The following is a 20,567-nucleotide window of genomic DNA, read 5'->3' as shown; positions in this document are numbered from 1 at the left end:
CACTTTTTTGAAGGTATCATTTGCAGCATAAATTTTTAATGTGATGAAGTCCAATTGATGTTTTGTTCTTTTGCCACTTGTGGTATAGTACATAAGATGGCTTTGCCTAACCCAAGGTAACTGAGATTTATTCTATGAATTCTTTTAAGAGTGTTATAGTTTTGGCATTTACATCTAGGTCTGTGATCCATTTCGAGTTAATTTTTGTATGTGGTCCAACTTTATTCTTTTGCATGTGGGTTTCCCGTTATTCCAGCATCATTTGTTAAAAAGATTTGTTTCCCCTTTCAATTGTCTTGGCATCCTTGTCAAAATCAATTGGACATAAAGATGAGGGTTTATTTCTGGACTCAATTTTGTTCCACTGATTTATATGTCTCTCCTTATGCCAGCACCACACTGTCTTGATTAATGCAGCTTTCAGAGAATTTTTAAATTGCAAGTGTGAGTCCTCTAATTTTTTTTTTTCAAGATTGTTTTAGGTTTTTCTTATAAACTTTAGGAATAGCTTGTCAATTTATTCCAAAAAGCCATCTGGGATTTTGATAGGGATTGTGTTGAATCTGTAGACCTGAGGATTACCATCATATTAACAATATTGTCTTCCAATCCATAAACATGGTGTATCTTTCCATTTATTTAGGTTTTCTCTACTCACTTTCCACAATGTTTTAGTCTTTAGGTTACTCATTTGCACTTCTTTTGTTAGATTTATTTCCGAATATTTTATTCTTGCCGATGCTATTATAAATGTAATTGTTTTCTTAATTTCATTTTCCAATTTTTTTATTGCTAGTGTGCAGAAATACAGTTGATTTTTGTATATTGATCTTATATCATGCAATCTTGCTAAACTTCTTACATAGATATAATAGTTCTTTGGCGTGGATTCCTTAGGATTTTTTAAATATATAAGATCATGTCATCTGCAACTAGAAATAGTTTTTACATTTCTTTCCCATCTGGGTGCCCTTTCTTTCTTTTTCTTGCCTAATTGCTCTGGACAGACTCCACTGTGCTTTGCTGTACTGTGAAGGGCTGGTTCACCTGCCCCCACCAAGACCTGGATAAAACACTCCCAAGTACATCTCATTCTCATTGTGTCGACTTTATGCTCGCCTGGCTTCTTCCAAGTGATTCAGTCTCTTTCCCAGAAATCATGACATTAGAAACCTGGACATGGTACCTTTGTCACTGGAAAGCAGACAGGGTTAGCTACAATATCTACCCCTACATAAAACAAAAACTACAAAAAGGCAAATCAGAATTGAAGTTGCTAATATGATTAGCGAATCTGCTAAGGTAGATATTTTTCAAAACGTAGTATTCAAATTCAAAATCTGCAATAAATTGTTAGTGAGAACTAATCCAAACAAATACTGAACACCAGTTAGAAGACAGGGATAAAAAATTTTTCCGCTGCTGGCAGGAGTGTAAACTGGTGCAGTCAACTGGAAAGTGCAGTCTCTCCAGACCCTACAGGAACTTCTCCCACAGCCTATTAGTTATTTATTGCTGTGTAACAAAATACTCAAAACCGAGTGGCTTAAAATAATAATAGACATTTATTATTTCATAGTTTCTGTGGTTCAAGAATGCTTAGCTGGCAGTTTTGGCTCAGGGTCTTGTGAAGTTGTAGTCATGTTGGCAGGGGTGCCAGACATCTGAATGTTTAGCTTGGGCTGAAGGATCCACTTCTACGATGCCACAGTCACATTGCTTCTGAGTTGGTGCTAAATATTAGCTATCCCATAAGGCTGCTGTGGTGTCCTCACGACATAGTAGTTGGCTTTACCCAGAGCAAGTGATCCAAGAGAACAAGGTGGAAGCAACATGGAATTTATGACCTAGTCTGGGAGTTCACGTATCACCACCCTGACATACCATGTTTGTCACACCATCTAACCCTGATATGGTGTGGGAAGGGATTATACAAGGTGATGAATACCAGAAAGCAAGAAGCATTTGGGGCCACCTTGGAAACTGGCTTGCATACATAGGTCCATAAAGGACATGTATGACAACATTCAGTGCAGAATTATTTGATAAGGAGTTGCAAGCCACTTAGGTTTTCATTCATAAGAAATCTGAAAAGTAAAATGTGGTATATACCTGTGATGGAGTACTTTGCAGCAATCAAAAGTAATGAACAAAATTTATACACTCTTTTTCAACTCAAAAGAAACAGAAATAGACTAAAAAACAGAATGAAATTGAGCATAATACAACTGACACAAGTTGACACTGTGTCTGTGTGTGTATATATATATACACACACACACACACACGTACATATATACACACACATATATAACACTATACATAGATACATATTGCTAAATAAATATATAAAATGTTGTCTGGAAAGTTAATTAAAAATGAATGTATATGAGAGGAAGGGAATTGAAGAGAACCAGGAGGAAGAAGTAAAAAAAAACAAACAAAAAAACAAAAAGAGGAGAGTTGCAAATATGATGTGAACAGTGTGCCATTAGTTGAGGAGAGACATTACCTCAATTTTGTGTAGTTGAGGTTTAACAAAAAAGTTTTTTTTTTTTTTTAAGGTAGAGTTGTAATTTGGTCTAAGCAGGCCTAAAAGATGGTACTGAAACAAAATTTCTAGTAGATAAGGTTCTACTAGTTCTCCTTGTAATTTTTATGTGATATTCCTGTGGAATGGAAATTTCAATCCTCTTAAAATACTTCCCTTATCTCCTTGTTGGAATAAATTGCTTTAACAGGACATGAACATCTTTCACTTTTCAAATGGAGATATTCAAGATGCAAAGAACCTTGAGAGAGAGAGTTCACAAATAAAATTTACAATAAGGAGTAAACAATTGATATCAGATTTCCTTGTTGAGGATATGTTTAATGGAAGACTAAATTAACACAATTTTAAATTTCTTGAAAGGGTATTGGGGTGGAGGGGATGGAAAAGAGAAGGAGTACAGAAAGGGTGCATTAAGGTAGCAAGAACGGGTTAGATCTCTTAAAATTTTGATTAAAATTAGCATTTAACAAATTTCACTTTTGGTTAAAACAAGAAAAAGAGATCATCTTACATTTATGGTAATTTAGTTCTTTCGTATTCAAGGTGTACCCATAGATTTTCACTTGTTTAGTTTTCACTATGGTTAACACTCAATAAATGTTAATTTACTCTCTATATATCGTTTCAAAGTAAAAATTATTTTCTGAATTTAATAGTAGTGGATTGTTTGGTTATCTTTGATTGGTCACTAACTGAGTGATAATCTGAATCTCAATTTGAGGGCAGGCCAGTTTTTATAATTTACAGAGCAAACAGGACTAAAATGGAAAAGGTTTACATTAAAGTTTAATTTACCTTAATCAAATTATATTGTGTATACGTGTAATTGTGTGATGATACAGGGTTAGGAAAATTTTTTATATTTGAGGAGAACAATGATACAGGCTTTACTGAAGATATATCCAACATAAGGCACTGTGAATGCAAGAGACAAATGAGCCACACATGTAAAGTGGCAAGTGTTACCTAGATGAATTGCAATCCTTTTGGGATCATGTTCACTACTTCTTGAATGGCTACTCCTACGGAGTAACAACAATAAAGACACCAGTCCAAAGTAGCCAAAATTTACCAATCTTTACAGGGATATCTTATTTTTAAAAGAAAATTATCATTCTTGAAAAATTATTTGTGTGTTTATTTCTCATTATGAGCCCCTCAGACACCAGACATGTTAGCAAATAAGTCACTTACATACCATCTAATGTAAATTACCATAAGCATGTATCTTCCCTAAGGCAAAAAGCCCCCACGAAGAAAATGCCCATGGAGCATCTGGCAGTTCTATAAATACAAAAACTACATACTTTATTCACAGCACCACCTTGTTCCCTACTCCACATGGTAGTTTTGATTAAGCACCAGCCCCTTAAGGCATCACTGCAATATTTGGTTAACAGAAACTGACATATTTACATAATAACAGCTGATTTTCATATAAGTCTTCATAAAATCAAGGGCTTTTGAAAAATACTCTGTGGTTTTGAAGCATTTTAAAGTCAGAGATATTTTCTTGAAAACTTTCCTATTCTCCCTTCACAATTAAAAGGATTTTCAAAAGACATTATCTAAGGACTTTTCTACTAGGTATAATAATAAGCCCCATGAAGATGGGCCTGGTCCTGCCTTGTTCACCAGTGATTCCTTAGAGCCCAGCAAGTCTTCACATCACATTACATTTCATAACTGCTTGACTTTGTATCTTATGATTAGACTAATTTATAATAATGATCAATTTTCCTTATTGCCCACTGTGTTATATGTCCACTGACAGAAACATTTCTCCTATCAGAATAAGACCTTAAAATGTATTTTAATATTTCTATATTGAAAATGTGAAATAAGAAAATGTGGTCTGAGAGGTTCTGACTCATGAAATTCATATCACTTGACCAAAAGCCAGTCCAGTTATTTTTGAACCATACTCTACTGCTTCTCCTTTATAATTTTCTTAAAAAAATCAAATTTAAATTCACTCCTTTTTTGAAAAGTCTGTATTTTCAGGTTAAGAAAAACTAAAAAACTAGTTTGTAAAAGTCTTTTATTGTATCCGTGCCACACATAGTAGTGAAAAATAACACTCCTAAAAAAAAGAATGCTACCTTTTCCACAACATTTTATTTTAAATAAAACTTCAAGTACTCTTACATAGGTACAAAAAAAATTCTGATCTATTTGCCTCCAACAGACCACCACGACACACAGTAGATAAAACACAGTGGTTACAAATGTCTTTTAAATTTATTTCTGAGGCAAGGCAAATGGGAGGAAAATGTTTCTATGAAAAAATACTGTGTGTGTAGGAAATTGTCACAATTTTATTCCACATGGATACAAATGATTATACTTTAATTTAGGCCCTGTTGGCTTAAAATTATATAACAAAATAGAAAAATGGAAAACTAATATCCCCTACACCCTGTTTCAAAGGCAGGCACTACCAAGATCAAGGAGACGCCACAGTGTTGGTAGAGGATAATTACTGTACAAGCTGTATAGCTATAATTACCTTCAGACTAAAATAAAATGCTACAATCCTAAGGCATAAACAATAATGTCTGCAAACAATATATACACATAATACATATTTAAAACAAGACAATATAAACAATAATGAACAGTATATACATGTCAATTTTTCTTCACTATCTTGAAATACAATTTACTACACAAGTGATGCAGCAACATATATATATATGTATATATATAAATGTACTTGTAACTCTACAGTAAAGTTTATTTTTGGTGCTTTAATAGCACGTCAGTGTAAACAGTTTAACTTGGCTTTGTTTTATATTTTAAAACATTCCTTGTTGTATTTTCAAGATTTAAAGCAATTTTCTAGTTCTTCCTTTTCACAGAAAACGAAGATTCTGGATGTGGTTTAATCATAAATAATTCATAAAATTAAATACATTCACTAAAAAATAAACTACAAAGTAAAAAAATGAAAAATAGATATTTATTGAGAGGGAAAGGAGAACCATTTCCCACATTAGAGCTCTGGTGTTGAATATTCAGTGCGATTTGTTATATTTTAATTGCTATTGCACTATAACACCCTTTCCTTTGAAAATTCTTTGGGTGTGCTTCCCTGTTCTACCTAAAGTAGCTGATAAATCACACAAACCAATAACCAAGGGCCTTGGTTGCTGTAGGAGTGAAGCCTTTAAAAACAGTATCATTCTTCTGATATTTTTTTTTGTGATACTTAAGAAAAAAAAAGTCATTATGTATGTGCCTTGCACATTTACGTAAATAGAGTTCACACTGCTGGTCTCATTTGTCCTTGTTTAAAAGGAAAAAAAAAAGATTATTATAACTTCAGCTCACTTTGAAAGTATCTGCCCACTTTTTTTCAAAATACTTCCTCATACTGTGGCCAGCTCTGCCTATATCAGAATCATCTTCATTAAATGTTTCACAGTTGTCAAAAACAAGCCTGACATCTAGAGCAAAGGAGTCAAGGTTTGGATACCTGAAAGAAAACACATGATAAAGAGGTTGCTTTTGTAGGGTGTTTTTTTTTTTTTTTTTTTAAACAAATGAAACGGTAATAAAAGGTACAATAAAAAGTAAAACTGAAATGAGAAAGAAAAATATCAGGATAACTGTATTTAAAGTTTTATAAAACATATTATTCCCTCTTACAAATGGAACATTTAAAAAACTACATGTGCCCTGAACCATATAGGATTTAAAGACAGGTAAATGGAAAAACATATATTTCTCTGAACATCAAGATATATTTCAACTAACTAGCATTTTCCCCACATCCAATTTCCTGTTTGACCTATATCACAATTCTATTAAAAGCCTCATCCCACTTGACTAGTTTATTAACCTCTCTGATCAATGGTATCATTTGGAATACTCCTATTACCCACATTCAAAAATATTTAGTTGCAGCAGATAAAACATAAATGCTTCCTATGCACTATAAACATTAGATTTGCCCTGTAGCTTTTAAAGACATCCCAGGATATGTTACTGTGTTAAATCTTCCTCATTTCCCATTTCCCTTCTCTCTTCGAATATGCTCTTTTGCTCAAGTATTGAAATATGATGACCCAGATCAAGAAGAAGAAGAAAAAAAAAGCATTTGCTATCCCTTTATCAGAGATAACATTATGGGGAACTGCCTTTCAATAAGAAGTGCTGTGATTCTGTGCTTTTTTGTTGGGATAAGCCCACTTCTCTTTCTCTGTAAGAAGATGAATAAGATAACAGAAAGGTGAATGAATCTGTCTAAACTTATTAGTAAGAAAGGAATGGTTCATTTCAAGCCAACTCAAGCCAAATCAATACATTTTGAAAGAGGACTTTTGGAAATTCAAATTTAAATTAATTCTAACTTATGATAAGATGGAAATGGAAATAATTTACCCATTTGAAATACCCATGAAGCTTGCCCTGAAGCTCTGAGACCTGGTAATAGTGAAATTATTTCCTTGATGTAATACCTTGTATAGTCTTCACTCCTTCCTTCTAATACGATCAATAATAAAGAATAAATAAAATTTTCTTTATCTGTAATGAGCTCACAGAGTTAATGCAACCCTTAAGTAACCTCATCCATTTTCCGTTCTTCTGAGAATTATTATTTTTTATTGAGGTAAAATTCACATATGATAAAATTAACTATTTTAAGGTAGACAGTTCAGTGGCATTTAGTATATTTACAACATTGAATCACCACCTTTATCTAGTTCCAGAACATTGTCATCACCCCAGAAGGAAACGCTTTATCTATTAAGCACTTTCTCTCCATTCCTCCCTATTCCCACTCGTTGGCAAGCACAAATCTGTTTTTCTGTCTCTGTGGATTTACCTATTCTGGATATTTCACATAAATGGAATCATATAACATGTATAGGAATAAGTTTTATAAAATATTTAAAGTTACTTTGAGAAATATTTGTCTCTTTAGACTGTTCTATACTATAAGAAAAGGTTAATGATTAATGCTAGGAAGACTGGAACTAAAAGAGAATTCTAGGTGAGATTCTAGGTGAAATAAGTGTAACACACACTCTGTCCCTTCTTTTATAGAAGGATGGGCAGCTAATGGAACCCAGAAAGATTCATTAATAAAGTAGGTTCTTCCTCCCCTCTATTCTATAAATTTCAAGATTAAAATTTTGAAATACTGTGAGTTTTGGTTCCAACTGATTAGTTTGGGTTTAATCAAATACCTCTAAGTTAGAGGAGCCAGGATCACTGAATTATGCCTCCCACACAAGCTGGCATCACAAATATTTATAAAGAACTGCTTTTCTCTCAGCCTGTTTCCACTGTGATCCCCTCCGTTCACGAAAATTCATTCTGAAAAGGGAACTTCAATTTTACAGCTCTTTTGCTAATTCTGTATTACTGTCTAAATCTGTTCTTTTAGGGATTTGGGGACTGAGGATCCTCCTCTACTCAGGAATCAGAGAATCACGACAGTTAAAGGTAAGAGTGAATTTAAATATGGTTAGGTCTTCCTGCGTAAGTCTTTGTCCTGACCATGTTGTATATAAAGTCCATCGTGCTACCCTTCTAAACCTCTGATTATTTGGACAGAATAGCAAAAGAATTAGTCTATATCTGGACAGTAGTTTTTGCTGTTTGGTTCACATTAGGACCAATAATTTTAATGATTATAAATGTTTTCTGAATTTGGGCAGGTCCTTTCTTTAATTTTTAAAAAATAAAACGAAGATATAATCCTTTGAAAGACTGAAATTTCAGCCTTCTAAGAAATAAATTAGTCATTTGGTCAATCTAATAAGTCATTTGGTATATGTGAGAGGGATACGGATCATTGAGTTGAGTTCTACTCAACTCTTCTAAACTGAATGTAAATTATAGAGTATGGTGATTTTCACCAAAAGAATGCCAAGGAAGAACTAAATATATGGTATACTGATGATAACAACATCAATAATGTAATTAAACTATATTTTATAGTTATTCTTTCAATGTAAAGTCCCTTCTTTCTCCATATTATCTGTGACTGCCTAAAGTGATAGGCATGGACTACATTAAGCTACACTGGGATGTAGAAAAAAAGGAGCAGGGAAGAATGGAGAAAAGCACAAAGCTCCCCAGGCTCCTGGCCATTCACATGTGGAATGCCTTTGTGAGGGCTTGATCTTGTAAGTGAACAGCCTTGTTCTTGAGGCTCCAAGATGGGCCAGTTTATGGAACCAATTAAATTCCATTAACTGTTAGGACCTTCTCGCAGGAGTCTGAGGTCTAACAAAGGTCATGAACTGTGGTCAGGAATTTACCCTTTTGCTGGGATCACAAAGAGGATTTGATAGAGAGGAACAAATGATAGATTCCTTCTACATTAAAAAACACATTTTCAGTATCCAACAATTCATAATAAAGCTTTTAATATTAAAAATTTCCAATTATCTTCTGTCTAGATATTGTAATGATCTGAAAATATTACAGAATCAGTTTTCATTAAATCTACATGAGATGATGTCAATACATCATCTGGTATGCAGAACAAGCTCCAGCTTACCTGTTGCTTGCTTACTTTGGGGGGCTTCCCTGACATTTTCCCTCACCCTCCTGGCTGAGCTTGGTGTGCCTCCAATGTCAAAAGCAGCATTATCACTCTCTTTTATAATGGTTTAAATAATTTTGATTGACTTGTCTTCCATACTATACTACCCTAACCAATCACACGTGCATATACATAATCATGCATACACACACTCATGTGCACACATACATCCTCTCCGAAGGCAGGGCCTCTGTCTTTGCATTAAATTGCTGTAGTTTTGGCTCACTAAAAAAGTATCTAGCACATATAAAGGCTTCAATAAATACTGAAGTGAAATACTTTACTTACTGTCCACTACTTAACTTCTCTCTAATTGTGGAAAAATCCATAGGCTTCTTAATAACTTTCTTATAACCAGGAACAAGTTTCAAGTTTACAGGAAGTAGAAAAGGCCATGCATCCTCATGAGTTTCCATTTCAGTAAGGATCATGCTAAATAAAATAATATTTAAAATAAATATCCATGCTTCAGAATGATCTATTTTTATTAAAAAATTAGCTTTCATAATCTTTCAACAAAAACAATGCAAATTTATTTAAAAGGATAAAAGTATACATTTACTTATATACTTTACATTTTCCTATTACATAAATTATTCAAAAGTCGCTTTTATTTTGGTAGAAGGTTTCTAAACAAGTAAAATGGGACATTTTGAATATAGAGCATATGAAAGCTAAAATAATACCTGCAAAGAGCTAAGTCCTTGGAGTCATCTCTTTTAGGTTTCTTAACAGAAGTAAAACTTTCCGGTTTTGACAAGTTAATAGAAGTGTTTTCTTCCATTTTTCTTTTTTTCAGGTCTTTGTTTCCTCTTTTTAGTGAACTACTTGTAGATGCAGAGTCTTCATCTTCAGTATCCCCTGTTAAAGCTACTTTCTTTCCTTTCTTTGAATCATTAGTCTTTTTTCCTTTGACATGAAGTTTTTTGAATTTTAGAGTTTGACCACTTGCCTTTAATTAAAAAAAATAAATGAGCTATAAGAAAATTACTGCCTATAGACCTATTATTTTAAATTATGAAAGTCTGACAGAACAAAAATATTATCTCTGATTTAGAAAGTTGATTATTTTATTATTTCCAAGAGAGATCTATGCATATGTTCTCCCATAATATAAGGCTAAAACCTAAAAAAACACGCAAAATTTATCTTAAAAATCTTTAAAACTTAAAGATGCTGATCTCATTGTAATCCATCTTTGGTACTACAGCACTTATCAGCAATATTCCTTTTGTCTAGGTCACTAATCACATGAATTTATAGATATAAAAGGACTATCTTTTAGAGCACAATATAATTAAGAACAAAGGTGACTATAAACAAAAATATAGAGCTTATTAATAAGAAAGTTAAAGAAGTAATTAAAAAGCTAGGCCAAAACATGAAAAATAGTTCACGAAGTATTAAATAGAGAAAATGTCCTTTTAAAGATCGAATCTACTGAAAATTGACTTTTTTTTTTCTGAATAAAGAAATAAATCATTTGCTATAAGAAGAAAATTCCACAAACATGTGGTTCCCATGTGTGAACAAAGCAGTGAAAGGATGAGTGACCAAAAAAAAAAAAAAAAAAAAAAAAAAAAGGAGAAGATGTCTATTTTGAAGAAAACAAATAGTATAAAAGATTGTATTTGGAATCAAAGGTTATGAATTCCAGCTATTACTCTGTCAGTAAGTATGGAACTTTGTACAAAAATATCTATGAGGCCATATTTTTTTCATACATAAGATAAACAACACAATTGGTAAAGTCAATTAATCTCTAAAATTACATTTAAAAAATCTCAATGTGGCCTTATGTAATCTAACCACAACCTGCAGGGAGTAGCAAATTGATATAACAATGAGCCCACCCTCCCCAATTTGAAAATGGAAAATAAGTCAGAATTTGAACTTAAATGTTATAATAAATATAATAGATCACAAAAGGGTAGTAAGCAAAGTCACTGGTAATGTATGGTTTTTGTTTTGATTTTTCAGAATAATGTTTACACATTTTTTTTTTTAGAAACTTCATTTCCTTTCTTATCCAAAATGTTAAGAAATTTTAGATGCCAAAGACAATATTTAGTCTAGCCATAATTTAAAGTTAGATATATTAGTGAAATAAATTTGGTCAAAACCATTTCTTTGGAGTATTTCATGTCAACTTCTGAGATGATTTCATGACCTCTTCTAGCAATATTTTTTTTTAAATTGCTATTAATCAAGCAATTAAAAATATTTGGTTCTCAATCTGGTGATGGCCAGAGAGGAGGGGATTTGGAGGCTGAGAGAAAGCAGTGAAGGTTTAAAGAAATACAAATTAGTAGTTGATAGAGGGTCACAGGGATGGGGAGCACGGCGCAGGGAATGCAGTCAGCGGTAGTGCAATGGCTAGGTGTAGACCAGAGAAAGAGCAATCAGGGGGAGAGAAAGAGCAATCAGGGGGATCGTTTTATAAACTATATAAATGTCTAACCAATGTACTGTATACTTGAAACTAAAAAAAAAAATTGGTTCTCTGTTGGCAGACTAAAAGTGTAGCTGAGATACTTTAATTGACTAAAACAATAAGGCATATCCTAAATCTAACACCTCCCCGAGATCATTTATAAGAATCATTACTCCTTGTTACTAATGGAAATAATTAAAATATTTTACTAAGTCTCTTCCGAAATTAGTTTATTAATTTTTATTCATCAAAATCTGATTATTTTTTCATATTACACTAAGCTTTTAACATTCTGAAATCATAAAAAGAGAAAAAATGCTTAATATAATGAGGAAAGTCCATTTTAATAAAGATTAATTTAAGTTAAGTTGAATACTTATATTACTTAAAAAAGAAAATATTATGAATTATAAGCCAAAACCTCTAGTTCCAATCTGAACTAAAATATTCTTGGGATCATTTGCTAACAAATTAATATTCAAAGTAAGAAAACATGAAATTTTAAACCACCAAATCAAGACTTTTTTGGTATTTTAAAGACAATGAAATCTCTTTATGTATTTCTTTAATAAATGACATTTAAAGCTTTGCTCATTAAACTGTGCACACATACATACTTTCAAAAGCAAGTTTTCGTACAATTACTCTGCTACCTCATTACTTTTTTCTTGGACAGAGAGGCCCCATTCCCCACCTCGCCCTTTCTCTCTTGTTAGAATCTAAATTCAAAGAAGAACTTCAGGATGTCTTAAGCAGAACCTATCAGATTATGCATACAGGGGCACATTTCTGTTATGGTTGTATATTTACATATCAGAAGTTGTGAAATGGCAGCTCACAGGCTGTAAATAGTTCACAGAATGTGTTCTTTGGCTCATATAATGCTTGTAGAAATTCTGAATTTGTAGCCAACATTTAACATTTGGGAGGACATGCACAAAAATCCCTAATCCTGAAAAACTAGGAAGTCCTGGAATACTGGCTCACATGTCTACATGACGATTGGCTGGAGATGAGTGATGACTGGCACATTTAAATAGGGGCATAACTTTCCTGTTTGCCGTCCTAACTCTTATGCTATTTGCCTGGCTTTTTGTAGGCAACTGAGTTTGAAACTTCGTGTGTGTGCGTGCGCGCGTGTAAATGTGTATGTATACACTCTGTCTTTTTGATTTTGTGGTCGTGTGGTATTTATAAATATAATAAGGTGTATATAGACATACACCTTACTATATTTATATAATATCACAGGCATGCATATACACATACACATAGAGTAAAAATACTTAATCACAATGTTGTATGAGGAAATAGCCATTTGAGAGCAAGATGTAACAGTATAAATATTTTTAAATAATGAGGAAATACTGAAAAGATATTTTAAAACCTTAACTTTAAAAATCCTTATATAAAATAATCTAATATTTTTAGTTGCTGTAAAAAACATAACATCTAATTTAGTACATTTAAAAAACAAAAAAAGTAGCAGCTTAGCTGCATTTCCATAGAAAGGCTTGGATGAGATCACAGATCTTGCCTCCTAGTTTACTCCTTGAATGACAGCCAAAATTCTAATTTCAGCGAATCTACAAAACACAAAACCTCCTATTGCCTCTCAGATGATATCCCCAACACTTCAAACACTGACTTGTTAATTCATAGAGTATTAGAGAAATTCTCTATAACTTGATAGATATGAAAAGATAGTTTATGTACAGCCAGTGAAGATTATTAAACTACATTTAACTATTATAACAAAAATGATGAAGTAATTAGAAATAAAAAAGCAATTATTAGTGACTAAGATGTCATGTGGGACTCTCTGCTATTTTGTAAAATATAGCCTAATACAAACATGTCACAGAATTTTAAAGTTATTAAAACTTTTCACCCATGACTGTATTTAATCCTCACAAAGCAGATACTGTCCCATTTTACATAAGATAATTCTGAAGCTAAGAAAGTGTGCCAATGTTGATAGATCAGGGAGGTGATAAAACCAGTAAAGGAGACTGAAAAGGAGTAAAGGTAGGAAGAAAACCAGGTGAGTATGGTATCCAGAAGCCAAGGAGGAAGGAGTGTTTCACTCTATCTAATGTAACTGATAGGTCTGATGAGGTCTAAGCAATGATCACTGGATTGAGCAATGTGGAAGTCATTTATGGCCAAGGAAATAGCAATTCTGGAGAAGCTGTGGAGGTGAAAATTTGACTGGAGTGTAAGAGTGAATCAACGGAGAGAAACTGGAGAGAACCAGAACAGAAAACTTTCCATGAGTTTTACCATAAAGAAGAATGAGGGAAGCAAATCAAGGAAGAAATGAGGCCAGAAGAGGGTTTTTGTTTAGTTTTATAAAGGAGGGAGAAAGTAGCATGTTAGGGGGCTGATGACAGTGGAGAAGGAGAAATGGATGCAGGAGAAGAGAGAACCGCTCAAGTCACACTCCTAAGGAAGGAGTGGCTGAGATCCGAGGCGCAAGTTAGAGAATTGGCTTATTTAGGGGCACTAGCAGCTCATGGCAACATGAGAGAAGGCAGAGTATGTGAGCCCAGATATAGGAAGGATGGCAGTAGATGTGGTGGAGGATTCTTGTGATATTCTCTTCTGATGACTTCCATTTTCACAGTGAAATGGGAGTAAAGTCATCAAGTGAGAATGAGAATGGAGATAGTGCTGGAGGTAATCTGTCAGGCCCTATTAAAGGCCCGGGTGTTTTTTTCCAGTCACATTCAGATATAAAGAAGTCAGAGAGCTGGATTAGCCAGAATGATGCTTTTACCAAGTGAAAGAAAGGCAAAGGAGCCAAAGGTGGATGCTGGGGTACTGACACTTATAAGCTAGGTCAGAAGGAAAGAGAAGACTGAGTTGGAACAGAGTTTATGAAGAGGCAGTAGTTACTGACAATGATTAGGTGAGATCAAACCTGCAAGAGCGTGACTGAGGTAGAGAACACCTATCAGAGTGTGGCTTTCAATACATGCTGACCCTTTTGTACTTCTTATTACTTTCTTTATAACTGTAAAACCCATTTCTTTCCATCTGTGATACTGCTTCTCTTTAATCAATTGGTTCAAAGTTTTCTAATTTAAATATGACTAGAAAGTGACTTAAAATGCATGTGACCTAGCAATTCTACTTCTATAGGTATATATCCAAGAGAACTTAAAACATATATATAAAACTTGTGTATGACTGTTCGTAGCAGCATTATTCATAATAGCCGAATATGGAAACAATCCAATTGTTTATTTATCAACTGATTAATGGATAAACAAAATGTGGTATATCGTGCAATGAAATAACATTTGACTATAAAAAGGAAATACTGACTGATACATATCAGAACATGGATGAAGCTCGAAAATATTGTGCTAAGTGAAAGAAGCTGGACACAAAGGCTACATATTATATGATTCAATTTATATGTAATGACCAAAACAGGCAGATCCGTAAGGATAGAAAGTAGATTAGTGGTTGCCAAAGGCTGAGGGGAGAAGGGGAATGGGGAGTGACTGCTAATGAGGATAAGGATACCTTTGGGGGGTAAACAGAGATAATGATTGTATGACTTTGTGAATATATTTTAAAAACCCACTGAATTGTACACTTTAAAAAAGTAAATTTAATGGTATAGGAATTATATTTCAAAAAAATTCCCATAACTCCAATTTACATAAGCAAACTCTTAGAAACAGATAACATATTGAGGGTGACCAAAGAGAAGAAGGATGTGGGGTGGGGCAGATGGGTAAAGAAAGTCAACTATATGGTGACAGATGACTTTTGATGGTGATATTATTAGCACATGCAGATATTGAATTATAATGTTGTATGCCTGAAACTTAAATAATGTTATTAACCAATGTTACCTCAACTAAAGAAAAAAAGAGTTTAGTTTTAGCTCAGTCTTACCTTAGCAATGCAAGCTGGACAAAACCAGTCCCCATCTGGTATAGTTGAAATCTTGGGTCTATGGCAGTACGTATGACAGCCTTTGTCACAGCCATCACAAAGGAGGAGCAGTTCTTCATTATCTCCCTTTCGACAGATCTGGCAGTACTATAATACATGAAATATCATTTAAAATTAAGACTTTGCTATGGGTAATAGTTATCGGGATATTAAACACACCATAATTCCTAGTTTATATTAGTAATGAACATTCCGCTTGCTAACAAATATACAGTAGCCATACACATCTATGTATCTCTCGTTACACAGATATGGACCACATGACGGGGTGAGCAGTTCAATTGGGGTAAATGCACATTTCAGGTACACTGCAAAGAACAAAGCTAGAGGTCGAATGCCTGCACACACTTCAGAAGCATGTATACATTAACATATGAAATAATTAACATGACATTAGAGCACATAAAGCAATGAATAGCTTTAATACATGGTGTTTTAATTTTTAAATATATTTTATCTTTTGCTTATCTTAGCATCCTCATGATATCCTGAGAAAAAAATAAGTAAGAGTTAATTTTCAAGATCAAAATTAGGAATTAGTATTAGTATCAGAATTATATATAATATATAATAATGAAAACATGTCCCCATATTTCAACTAAGTAATCCGTCTATTTTTTCTGATTGATTAAAAAATGTGTCCAAACTAGAAAACTTTAAAGCAACCCAAATCAAATATGTGTCACAAGAGTAGAAAATGAGTCCTACAATGATTTCTAAGGGGAAAAAAACATTGATACAATAAGCTATAAATCAAAGAATTTAATTTAAGAGGTCATAATTTATTTTCAATAACTAAACAAAATCATTTCATTCCTGTTAAAAATATTTCTAATTTTAAGAACTTTAAAAACTAAAATCTGTAGAGATTTTTCCCCCATGCATACATATTTTGTATAACAAGATTCACAAAAGAAAAAAAGAAAAGTTAGAAAAGTAAAAACTTTCAAAATGACTTTAAAAAATGGTAAGTACTAACATTATATTTTGACATTTAGTTTCTATCCTGTCACAGTAGAAAATAGCCTGCGATCAATATATTTAAAAATGAAAACATTTAAACTGTAAATCATTTATACTAATTTACAGTTATGTATTTATATACTCTTAAAAACAAAATAGCTTAACTGTTCAAACTTCATTTTTTAATTTTCAATACAATTAATCAATCTGGGAAAGTTTAAAACAGTCTTACATAACTTAATATGTATACCCATGATAGCATAAGAATTTATTAAATGGAAGATATACACTATTAACTTAACAAATATCTTTCAAATATTTGTTACATATATATTACTAAAATTGTCATGTGCACTAAGAGCAAAAGCAGCAGAGTTTAATGTTCCAATGGTATTTATTTTATGACCTTGCCTAGTACCACATTGTTAGATACCCTGATGTGGTGTTATCCCTCCAAATTTGAGTTAACTCTATATAAATTTTATGGTAAAAATATTCACTGAGAAATCGTATTTGGAAGGTTATATTTAAATCTCTTTAGCAATAAAATTTAAAAATCAGATTCATGAACATTAAGTAAATTATCAGTTTCCTACAATAGATAACTAAAAATGCTATAGTCTATCTTATATCTCAAATTTATGATTTAAGAATAAAATTAAGAAAGGACAGATAATTATGCTCATAACACTTTTGAAAAATCACATTAATAGCTTACGATATGTTAGAACAAATGTATTAATATTTGGTTTTAACTCCTTTGCTTCTATAGTTAAATGTAGCAGAAGTTGCCCATTGTTTCACATTAACAATAATATAAAGCACACTCTTGGCTGAGAATTATCTGCAGGCAAATTATAACAGCTTCTTTTCTGGTAAGTTTGGTCTCTGGCAAAGAGGGTATTCCTGAAGATATTGAGCACTTTAACATTTTGTTATGACTTATTATGAGATTATAGATACTGTTACATTTTTAATTAAAGGTTACAAAGTAGTCATTAATCTTTGAATATGAGACTGCCTTCTTTTCAAGATAGTTTCATAGCAAATAATGTATTAAGCATTAAGAAAAAGAAATGAAGATTAAGAGAGTTAAAGATAAATGTATGTTAATAACATGGAAAATGTTTATAAATTTACAAAAACTGATATAAAGGTGTATACCAGAAACTAAGTGTATTAATATAAAGTATATTTTTATACAAGTTTAGGGTTTCTGTGTATAGGTTATAACAAAACTGACTACCTCATGATGACTGTTTTGGTATAGATGAGAAAAATAACTGTATAAATTTCATTTTGATGTAGGAATTAAATTATTTTGATTACTATAGTCTAGATTTCATCAAATATATTTGAGCAGGTGACTTTAAAACTGATTTTAATACTAATTTTTAGAAAAAAAAATTTATCTTACCTGGTAAAAATGCTACCAGATGAACTGAACAATCCCTTAAAATTTATAGTAAATTCTAATCTGAATTGGGAAAGACTTAAATTTGAGCATATTGCAAAAACTGTAGAGTCATTACTCCATGGACATTTTAGGAAGAAGTGAAAAACTACAGAAGAAATCACATTTATTTCTATAGAATAAATAAGGCCTTGAGTAGTCAAAGCATAGAGGGAAAAACAAAGAAAAGAATGCTAAATTCTTTAAGGATCACTTCTTTTCTTTCAGGAATGACTATTTTAAGTAAAGGAATTTTACCCTTAGTCATTCATGAAAACAAATCTCATATATTTGAATTTTAAAGCTAAACTTCAATTCAAAAGCAAATGTTAAAGTAATTACTAAAAGCCTACATACAATAGATATTTCTATATATGACATATAAAAGGCAAGAGGGACATAGACATGATTCAAAATAAATATCTCTCTGGGAAATAGGTGAAATATAGCATTTTTTGGTTGCCTGGTACGAAGTAGAGGCTACTGCATGATAATTGGGCTTGAGTGAAGAAAGTGAAAAAAGTTTTAATTATTAAAGAGAATAAAGATCTACTCTTCATGTCATCTTGATTATCAGATGCCAAATATATGATATCAGTGAATAAGAGCTCTCTGCTTATTTTGTACTTCTTAGGATTAAAAAAGTGAAAATTGATAGAAATATACAAAAATTTTAGGAATGCAATGAATGTATGTAGCAAGTAATGTTAGTAACTGGAATGCTTACAAGAGTGAAAGGGCCTTCAAAATATTCAGATTAATAACTATTATGTTAACAGAATGTAGAAGACAATATCAAAGTTATAAATAATATTCAAAGGAGAAAAGATCAAGATTAAAAAAAAATAAAGGGTAATACATTTGGTAGATTCCTTCAAAAAGCTCAAAATAAGAGAAAAAGTATCAACTATACACTTTTTAAGAATAAGAAAACTCTCAAGTACAGCATACATTATTTTGATAATATGTATAATTAAGAAAGATCTGGAGGTTGGAAAAAAACAGGACAAAGTAAATTAGTTATAGTATTTCTTAAATAAAAACACTTACAACTTTCATAATTGATTTTTCCCATGCTATTGATTTCTGTAACTGCTGAATGCACAGAGCTACCTGTGCAGCACTGCGAGCTTCTGATAATGCCCTTCTCCATACCCTGAGCCCTGGAGCAATATCCTCTTCAATTCTGCATTGAAATATAGAAAAATTAAGTAGGTCATGTCCACATTTATGGTTACTGAATGTGAAACAATCATCACACTGAAAGCCAAGCAATGACAAAAACATGTAACAGCCAATAAGTATAAGGTTTAAGCAACTAAATTTGATGTAGTGCACAGACTGTGGCTACGTGCCTCAAAGCTTAGTCACAACCAGGTAAATGTAAGATCACTTTGCAGGATTATCAACGCACATAACAAAAAAAAAAAAAAAAAAAAAATGGTTTTACAAAGCACCATGCAAATAGCATGATCCATATGGATCGGACATACAAGAAGATACATAGATAACAGGCAATAGAAAATAGGCTCCAATTAGCAAAGAAGCACAATAATTTTTCAAGTTAATCTCAATAACCTACCCGTCACCATCACCACTAATGGATGGTGCAGGAGCAGGGACAGTAACTGTGCCCACATTATCCAGTTTGATCTGAATGGTGGTACTTAAGGGGCTCTTCAGATACCTTCTTTCAATGTTCCGCTCCAAATCAGCCAGCCTGGTTACAGCTATATCTAGGGGGTTGTCACTCTTCCGTTCTAGAGCATGTGCACTGCTTTCTTCTTCGCCAGTAAATTCTCCATCATGCTCCTTGCACAATTTAGAGAATGACTTATGTTCAAAATATACCAAGTCCTCCCTTTCTGATGCAGGTTCTGGACACATCCAACCCTACATATCAAGAGAATAATGTTATTATGGTTTCCTGTTGAAACGCCTGCTGGGTGAGTTACCTTTACTTAAAATACAGCAGCAGACAGCAGCAGATCTCAAGGATCTCTACTAAAAGTTTTTACCTTGTGTTTCCTAATGGTGGTAGGTAGAAACAAGAACAGAAAATTAAAAGAAGCAGTTGTAAAGCAATTTCATAACTTTTGATATTATTCAGCAAAGTATTCTGAAGACTAAATGCTTATTAATTTCACAGGACCACTTAAATGGAAACCACTTGGTAGTCTCGGAACTTTCTTTCTATTTTCGCTCCTTCCACCACTTTTTTAGAACAGGTCTTGTACTTACCATTTTTCCTTTGACTGCACGAGTTTTGCATAGGCTGTTTGTTATGTTTGTCTGCACAGCTTTTCCCTATTTCTCTTCACCTAGTTAACTCTACTCATCCTGCAGTTCTCGTTAAAATTTACATCCTCAGGGAATCCTTGCCCGACCTTACAGGCTCTCATAGGACCATATAATAAATACTCCATAGCCTTGTGACAGTCACCGTTTTGTACTACTGTGATTATTTAACTTCTTTTTACCTCTAAATTCCATGAGGGCAGGGACCATGTCCACTTTTAGTCAGTTTAACTCCAATTCGTTAAAGGCCAATAGGAGGAACTCAGTATACGAGTTGATTGAATAAATAAATGATCTCATAACTCAGCTTGCTTATATTTATCTTCCAGCT

General features: G+C 32.8%; 1 protein-coding gene across 20 annotated transcripts in view; it reads right to left on the bottom strand.

The window, feature by feature from the left end:
* Positions 1-4,578: 4,578 nt before the first annotated feature.
* The window catches only part of BAZ2B (bromodomain adjacent to zinc finger domain 2B), a 281,281-nt gene continuing 265,292 nt past the window's right edge, over positions 4,579-20,567 (bottom strand). For 15 of the 20 annotated variants that reach the window (XM_016152832.2, XM_016152831.2, XM_016152837.2 and 12 more), the window contains 6 exons: positions 19,521-19,831; positions 18,989-19,124; positions 15,463-15,609; positions 9,803-10,068; positions 9,405-9,548; positions 4,579-6,032 (listed from right to left, as the gene is read on the bottom strand). In XM_016152832.2, the coding sequence (XP_016008318.2) occupies positions 5,879-6,032; positions 9,405-9,548; positions 9,803-10,068; positions 15,463-15,609; positions 18,989-19,124; positions 19,521-19,831 (1,158 nt within the window). In that variant the 3' untranslated portion in view covers positions 4,579-5,878. Of the gene's footprint in view, positions 6,033-9,404; positions 9,549-9,802; positions 10,069-15,462; positions 15,610-18,988; positions 19,125-19,520; positions 19,832-20,567 lie in introns of those variants that run through there. The other 5 variants (XM_016152842.2, XM_016152844.2, XM_036237299.1 and 2 more) reach the window with 2 other exon arrangements.

The sequence above is a fragment of the Rousettus aegyptiacus genome, unplaced genomic scaffold, assembly GCF_014176215.1.
Source record: "Rousettus aegyptiacus isolate mRouAeg1 unplaced genomic scaffold, mRouAeg1.p scaffold_m13_p_2, whole genome shotgun sequence".
Classification (NCBI taxonomy): domain Eukaryota; kingdom Metazoa; phylum Chordata; class Mammalia; order Chiroptera; family Pteropodidae; genus Rousettus; species Rousettus aegyptiacus.
The sequence above is the reverse complement of the archived record's forward strand: the minus strand, read 5'-3'. Positions and strand labels throughout refer to the sequence as shown.